The sequence below is a fragment of the Equus asinus genome, chromosome 16 (assembly GCF_041296235.1).
Source record: "Equus asinus isolate D_3611 breed Donkey chromosome 16, EquAss-T2T_v2, whole genome shotgun sequence".
NCBI lineage: Eukaryota > Metazoa > Chordata > Mammalia > Perissodactyla > Equidae > Equus > Equus asinus.
The window spans coordinates 30,243,388-30,251,699 of record NC_091805.1 but is presented as its reverse complement, the minus strand read 5'-3'; the positions used below and the strand labels follow the sequence as shown (position 1 = coordinate 30,251,699).

At 41.6% G+C, this 8,312-nt stretch overlaps 1 protein-coding gene across 10 annotated transcripts in view; it reads right to left on the bottom strand.

Annotated features, from left to right (window-relative positions):
- SLC44A3 (solute carrier family 44 member 3) overlaps window positions 1-8,312 on the bottom strand; it is an 80,732-nt gene that overhangs the window by 1,786 nt on the left and 70,634 nt on the right. For 4 of the 10 annotated variants that reach the window (XM_044749607.2, XM_070486876.1, XM_070486871.1 and 1 more), the window contains 3 exons: window positions 4,448-4,585; window positions 1,837-2,073; window positions 527-732 (listed from right to left, as the gene is read on the bottom strand). In XM_044749607.2, coding sequence (XP_044605542.2) covers window positions 616-732; window positions 1,837-2,073; window positions 4,448-4,585 — 492 coding nt within the window. In that variant the 3' untranslated portion in view covers window positions 527-615. Of the gene's footprint in view, window positions 1-526; window positions 733-1,836; window positions 2,074-4,447; window positions 4,586-8,312 lie in introns of those variants that run through there. The other 6 variants (XM_070486872.1, XM_070486873.1, XM_070486875.1 and 3 more) reach the window with 2 other exon arrangements.

Here is an 8,312-nt window from a genome sequence, read left to right as displayed (position 1 = left end):
TGGGGATGGGGTCCAGGCATAACTATTGTCAATCTTCCTCCAGGATTCTCAGGTGGGGCTGTGGTTGAAAACCACTTCTCCAGAATGTTTGCTGATTTGTGAGAGGTAGCCTTGTACTTTTACCAAACTTAAGTCGTATGTGGTTAAACTTCTGCCTCTTATACCATGCCTATCAGGTGGTAGTTCCAGCTAAACTTTTGGTTTTATTGTCACTAGATCTAAGAACTGTACTTGAAAAGTTATAATAGCATATTGAGCACATTTCCAGGAGTGGATATGTAGGGAAAAGTTCTGCTCTGCAAGCTGGGCAATATTCTAGAGATTTCTGCTAAGGTCTACTTAGTGGTTGTGAGTGAGGAGTGTCCTTTTCACTGGTGCCCTGAAAGGAGTTTGTACCTGGTGTGCTCTTTAATTGATGCATATAAACACTGTCTTAAAAGGTTTTCTCTCCCAGCTAGTACAAAAAAGGTTGTAAACTTTTATGGTTCTCGTATTGTAACATGGTTGAACAATAGGTCAAAAACAATGAAGACTAGGGCCCATCGGGCCTTCTCATTTATTTTGTGAGTGGCTCTTAGAAGAAAGAGACTTTTTCCAGGTACCAATACCTAATGTTTATCTCACAGTGGGCCGGACAATGGGCCGGAGTTCGGTTCCCTCCTCCTTCCTTAAGGAGTTCTTGTCTTTCTGTGCCCTTGGGTCGTTTAATTTGTTGATCCTTGTTACAAAACTCTGGAAAACAGAAGAATGAGTTAGACCGGTGTTATGTGTCTGCACTACTGGCAGTCATTTAACTTGGCCGTATCATTTCGGGGAATTTAATCCTTAAAAAAGTTTTCCCTGTTGAATTAAAATATTTTGGGGGGTAGATTTCAGAGTGGATTTTTAATAGAAAAAGTGTAAATCAGGGAAAGGAGACCTGCTTGGCTTCCTACCACCATCAGAAATACTGTCTTTAGAGGACATACGGATGCGTTACAGTGCTGTTGTATGTTTCATATGGAGAAGGATGAGGATACCTTTATGATAAAACTACAGAAGTGCTTGTGAAACTGCAGTGCCTGGCTGAACTGAGCAGTGCTTTGAATGCTCTGTTTAAAAGCAAAAGGACTTTAACACCTAAGTTTTATGGCAACAGAATGAAAGAAAATTGTTAAAATGTCACTTGACCCAGACAACGGAAAAAGATGAGACTTCATTCAGCTGTTAAAATATCCCTGTCTACACAGGATAAGGCAAACAGGCAACAAATGTGTTGCAAAAGCTGTTGGAAACAGCTGCCTGCTATTTCCAGATAGAAGCAGGATGGGGCTGCACTGAGGGTGTGGCTTTCCTCACGTTGGTGTGCCTCGGTTAATAAAGGGCCTGAGAACTGCACATCCGAGAGTACTGGCACAGAAGGTGACCAGTCTACACTGGAGTGTGTGCTCCCTAAAATACAACTGGTAGAACATGGCACTTGGGGATGCAAAAGTGCTTTAGAGAAACATCAACTGTTAAACCTGCAGACCGTCCAAAAGGCCAGACCAAGCCATTAGCACAAAAGGGACTTGATGGCCGCTGTGTCCAGAACACCCTCTACCCAGGATCATTTGGTTAGTGTTAACTGAGCTTCATTCCTCTCCAGGGAGAAGGTTTCAATAAGGGAGGTGAGTCCAGCCTTGGAAAACAGAGTCCAAATCTTACCCTCAGAACCTTCAGGCCATGTGTGGAAGCTCACGGAGCACCCCCAGGAAGAGAAAATGAGGCTGAGGATGAGCCTCCTTTATGTGTGTCTTCCACACCTTTGAGATTGTGAGGATGGAGATTGCAACAGGAAATGAAATGTTTGCTTACCAAAAACTCCTGGTCCATAAAGTAGGGCTTTTCTGATGATCCATCATTTGTTTCCAGATCAACAGTAAAACACAGGAAAAGTGCATCCAGCACAGTTTCAAATACAGATAAAAAACTATGGGCTACTAAGTAGGCCAAAAAAGCAACCAATAGCAGAGGGATTGCCCACACCTGGAGTGCACGGTTGTAGTTAAACGCCATCAGTCCTCCAAAAACAGTGAAACACACCACTAACACCTGTCAAAACAAGAGTTTGTTGAAAATCTTTATAAAGTGGTCGGTTGGAATATTTTGGGGAAGATTTTTGTCAGTTACAAGTAATAGCTTCAAATACATGCATGTGTGTGTGTGTTCATACTCTATGATAAATGCTTGTCAGAAAATTTGGTACAATGAAATAGGAAGAAACACAAATGAGAAGCTATGATACCAAAAGAAAACCCAGTTAATATGGAGAGTGGGAAGAGGATATGTACTTCCATTTTATCTGTGTCTAGTTTTCGTATTTATGTAGATGTGATGATACCTCACAAAATTTTTGTTTTCTTCACTTAACACCACAAATAAGCATCTTCATTCAAAAACTTTTTTTATAAACACCGTTTGTTTTTGCCTGAGGAAGTTTAGCCCTGTGCTAACATCTGTTGCCAATCTTCCTCTTTTTTTTTCTCTTGAGGAAGATTAGCCCTGAGCTGACATCTGTGCCAATCTTCCTCCACTTTTATACGTGGGTTGCCACCACAGCGTGGCTGCCAGTGGTGTAGGTCTGTGCCCAGGATCCAAACCCACAAACCTGGGCTACTGAAGTGGAGTGTGCCAAACTTATCCATTATGCCACATAATCGCCAATTTTAATAACAGTACTACAATCCATTGAGTGGATATATTGTAGTTTAATATGTGATTATTGTTACCCTGGGGATTAAAGCAGAAGGGCTTTCCAAGGCTAGTGTGGGGAGATGATAACATTACTTCAGGCTTTGGCTATATATAATTACTATATTTCCAGGAACATGATTACAGGCCATGATGTACCTAATTCTTTAACAGACAAAAGGGAGCCTATCTGGAGTCCCCATTGCCCTTGGATATCCACAAAGATGGATATGAATGTCCGAATGCTACTTCATTCAAAAAACCAAAGAATCACTGATTATCTCATGCTCATTAGAAGCTCGTTAGCAATTATATATTCCTTATGAGAAATACAGGAAAATGGATTATTGTATAAAATGAAATAAAAGATAAATCTGTTATAAGGATGAAAGCTCGTTCCAGAAATTTTTGGAAGTAGTTATTGGAAAATACATCATCTACAATTCTACCAAGCTAACGTAGACAATATTATCCATTTAAATACAACTACAACTTAGATTATTTAGGCTGTTTTGAAAGGCATAATCAGTTTGTGTTTCTAAAGCAACTGTCACATGAAAAGTCTCCAGGGCCTGGCTGAGCCTTAAAATATATCTGCAATTAACACACACCTGTGACATCCAAGCATGTTATAACTTGTTACTGAGAGTTAACTATGATAGTAATGCACCGGAGACATACCAAGTGCCAGAGAAGCAGAAAATGCTAAATGAGGAGCCAAGGGTCTCCCTGTTTGGAATTGGTCATGTCACAGCTGGAAACTGAGATCTTGTTCCCTTTGGGGCACCCCTGAAGGCCCCGGCATTCATGGGTATGTGGAGGAATAGTTGGAAGAAGTGAGGATGTCTAGCTTGGAATAGTGAAGATGTGGCGGGAAGGTCAGGATGTCTGTGGTCAGCAATGTGAAGGCAGTCAAGTGGACGTGGGATCAGACAAACTGAGGTGTGCAGAATTAGGCCGAGTGGGTGACAATCACATGGAAAGAAAGACACTGTGGCAAAGTATAAAGAACTTTCAACTGGAAGCATGGTCAAGTAGGGGCTGGAACACCACTTTCATCAGTATCAGCCTGGAAAGGGCATGTGTCGCCTTTAGTTTATAGGTGTGAAGACTGACGTTTGGAGTTGTTAAAGATCTCAAATTCAGGAGTTGTCATTTATACCATGAGATGTTGGAGCTCCAAGATGCTCTCTCGTTCCACACGATTATACACGATTCCTTGAAAAAAATGATTCTGAGCAGAAATGTAACTTTGGTTCCATTTGGGACATTAACAATTCTGTCTTTATATCTATGGACTTAATGTCCTTAAAGAATGTAGACATTTTATCAGATTTCAATACTATTTCCATGTATTTTATGACAACCACCCCCAAACAGAGCCATTTTCTGAAGCTAGTAGCATTTTCATTTTAGATATGAAAAAGTGGGACTCGGAATGGTAGAGAAAATTGATCATAGCTAAGAGAGGAGGACTAGGATTCAAATCCTGGTTCCACCTATTGTGGGATCCTGGACAAGTTATGGAACCTCATCTGGTTCCTCATCTTCTGGTTTCCTCACCTGCAAAAAACAGACACCTCACCGGATTGAGGATCAAGTGAGATAATGAAGCGCAGCATCTACCATAGAGGAAGCACTCAGGAAACATTAGCTCCCTTTCAAAGCCTTGTTGTATGGCTTAATTTTTGGATCTGACGTTCCTTTACTTATTATTTTAATGAAGACATCTCACCTTTCCTAGAAAGATTATGAAGTCTCCAAAGCGGTTAACAGATGTAAAATGACTTGAATTCTTGGACAAGAGTTTGAGTGCATCTTTTGCTGATGCGCAAAAATCTGTGGCATTAATGGCAGTTGTAGTGTATGCATTCTGAAACAAAAGACAATAGTTAAAAAGATGATGATTCTTATAGTTATTGTTTTAAAGACAATATGCCAAGACAGAATATTTACAAAATAAAAATAGTTACTATACACTCCTAACAAATCATTTCAAAGTCCCTTCCGTCTCTGATTATATGCACATATATTTTCATATAGTTGCAGTAAATGGAAAAGATAAATAAGTACTTCCGTCAATACGGTGGATTACACTTGCCACCACAAACATATGGCAATGAGGAGTAGAACATAAATTATTTTTTAATGCACAGCGGAGTTTGAGGGCAGGAAAAGACATGTAGTGCTAGAAAAAAAGCAGGCCCTAGAGGTTGGTGAGAGCTGAACCCAAAGTCTCAGTGAGCATGGAATCAGAAAGGCTTCAGGGGTTGGTGGCTGGTGACTTAACCCCTCATGCGTAAGAGACAATGCTCAGGCCCTCGCTAGGGAATCGAGCTCCCTGCACACATTCGGGATTTATGCTCAGTTCAAACTCAACCAACCATCCCAGGCAAGTGGTAAAGAAATGCACCATCTGCCTGGGACTCTTATGGTCTGAGGAGGCATATCCAAACCACATACCCCCAGGTCAGGGAAAGGGGGAGCCCCACAGACAACAAGCCTTGAAGAAGAAGAAACGTTCACAGGGAAAATCTACACATGACCCAAGGAAATGAACAGCACAACAAGCAAGAGAATCTACCCTGAGAACCACTTGAAATAAAGTATTCAAGGGACTATGCTTAAGATGCTAAGAAGATAATGGAAGGAACAGTGACCATAAGGAACGAACAGCTTGGTGTGAAAAATGAAGAGGCAGAGTAGAAAACAAACCAAGTAGAAATTCTAGAAATGAGAAAATATGTAATTTAAATGGGACAGTGTCATTATTGTACATCTCATATTTTTCCTTTAATATATATTTCTTTTTCTTCTTCTCCCCAAAGAACCCCAGCACATAGCTGCACATTCCAGCTGCAGGTCCCTCAGCTGTGCTACGCAGGATGCCGCCCCAGCACGGCCAGATGAGTGGCGCTAGGTGGCTCCCAGGATCCGAACTCGTGAAACCCAGGGCTGCTGAAGCAGAGCATGCGAACCCAAGCACTCAGCCATGGGGCCGGCCCCTAATAACATTTTCATGTTGCTCCATGGCTTTTATAAATTTTAATTTTTAATAAATACATATTCTGAGGCCAGCCCTGTAACCAAGTGATTAAGTTTGTGTGCTCCACTTTGGCAGCCTGGGGTTTGCCAGTTCCGATCCTGGGTGTGGACCTACACATTGCTCATCAAGCCATGTTGTGGCAGCATCCCACATAGAAGAACTAGAATGACTTACAGCTAGGAGATACAACTATGTATTGGGGTTTGGGGAGGGGGGAAAAAAGGAGGAAGATTGGCAACAGATGTTAGCTCAGGGCCAATCTTCTTCACCAAAAAAATAAATTAAAAAAAAATACATATTCTATCAGATGTGTAACTCTGTGTGTGTATCTAGGGCATATTAGACTATCAAATATTTTGCTATTATAAATAACTGCAACAAATATCTTAATTTCCTGATTTTGGACAATTTCTTAAGGATAAATTTCCAAAAATGAGATTACTAAGTAAATGAGCACAAGTGTGTGTGTGTGTTTATGTTCAAATGAGAAGACAATAATGGGTCATTATTCCAAAATCCCTTCCCCTTATGATTATATGATAATTTCAAACCATCTATTTCTCATATTTCCTTTGAAATCTTTAAAAATACTACTTGCACTGCAGTTTACAACAAAGAATTTATAATGTTCTTGGGAAATAGACTGAATTCTACCTGCTTGGGTTTTTGTCATTCATTTTGGCTTGGATAAAGAATGAAAGCTTTTTATCTCATGATATACAAATTAATCCTCTCAGACACCCATTCAAAAACATTGTAAGGAAACCAATTTGGAGTTTACTGTAGTAATCTAGCCCCCAGCAATGCGGGTCTTAATCAGAGTAAGTGACACAGGAGTAACAAGTCCAGGAGTAAGGAGGTAGAATGAACTGACTCACTCACCAAAGTGCCTCCTCACCCAGCCAACTGGAGAGGAACGTTTGGTTCTTAAAAAAAAAAAAAAGGTTGGGGTGCTTGCTTCTCTGCACAGAGCACCCTGCTTGCCCCAGAGGGGATATTCTCAGTCAGATGAAGTCCCTCAGAAATGCCTTCGTGGTATTCCACAAAGAACTCTTGGTTTCTGACTTAGATAGAATGCATGCTAAGTTTGCTTTAAAATCCAAAACCACCTATTGGTGGAAAGCTGTCCCCAGTTTGGATGTGGACGCTCATTTGTTCATTATTTAAATAAGCATCTTCAATCATCTAAGGTTCTCAAGAGCCCTGAAGACCAACTCATTAATCCTGAAAATACATTCGTAGGGTGGGTTGGTGAAGAATGGCATAATCATTCTTTTATAGACCGAAAACCAAAATCAAGGGCATTTCCCCAGTCCCCTAGTGAATCAGAGAGTTTTTTTTTCACTCTAACCTTCTGAACATTACACTATCAATTTTCATTAAACAAAATGCTATTTAAAAGCGTGGTGGTTAAGGCTCTGTAGGCAGACAGTCTCTGGGTTCAGATCCCAATTCTACCACAGACTGGCTGGCGGTCTTCGGCAAACGATTTAACCTCTCTCAGACCCCAATTTCCTCATCTATAAAGTGAGCTGTAGCACCTACTGCAAAGGGATGTTGGGAGGATTAAAGAATATACTCCCTATAAAGTGTTTAGCATAGCGCCGGCACATAGGAAACACGTAATAAAGGGTGGTTATTATCATCAGACCTCACCAAAGACAATCTCATTTACGGCTGGGAAACACAGAGGCAAGCCTGTAAGCACCGAGGAGGTGCGGAAAGGACCCAGGGTTTCTTTATCCATAGACCTTAATCCCTCACACTCACAGGGATCCAGGAAGGGCAGGTCTTGCTTTCCAGCCCACATGCCAGGCCCCGGCGTGGTCTTGCTCTGCAGCAGCAGCTCCACCACAGGCCACATGGCCTCTCCCTTTGCATTCAGGCTTCATCGCCAGCCCACCACCCCACGACTGTCCCCCCTCTAAACTGAGGTTCTTGTGTACTTCCTGACTCAAACTGGGGACTACAGTTTTTGTGGGGACTTCCTTTTCCTACAGACCATAGCCTTGTAAGCAATTTAGCACCCCTGCTCCTAAGTAATAAAAATAGATTTTGCTCCTTGGCTAAAATGATTAAAGGTTAAAACAGTACTTTCTCATGCATGTGTTGACTCCACAGATTTTTTTGGCCCACAACCATTTATCTTTTCTTTAGTGTATCATGCCCACTGAACGAGGACTTTAAAACCACTCTGACAGGGAAATTATATATGCCTTCCCGCAGTTAGTATACTGCCAGCATTTTACCACAAGGTTCAAGCCTGAGTGCGACAGAGAGACCTAGAATTAATGTCTGAAGGAATAGCAGGAGGAGGGAAGAATCACTCAAGACACAGGATACGCACTGAAAATTTCTGCAGTTTCAGCATTAGCTAATTTATATGCATTCTGAGTAGAAGCTGCTTCCTTGTCAGGCGGCCGGGAGATTAGTTTTCAGACACTCATGGACTGTCCACCAGGGTCTGTCACAAACTGCGGGAGGGTTGGGGGAAGGTCCTGTGTGCCTGGAAGGACTCGTGAATAATGAACTATAACTCAGGCACAAATGTGGG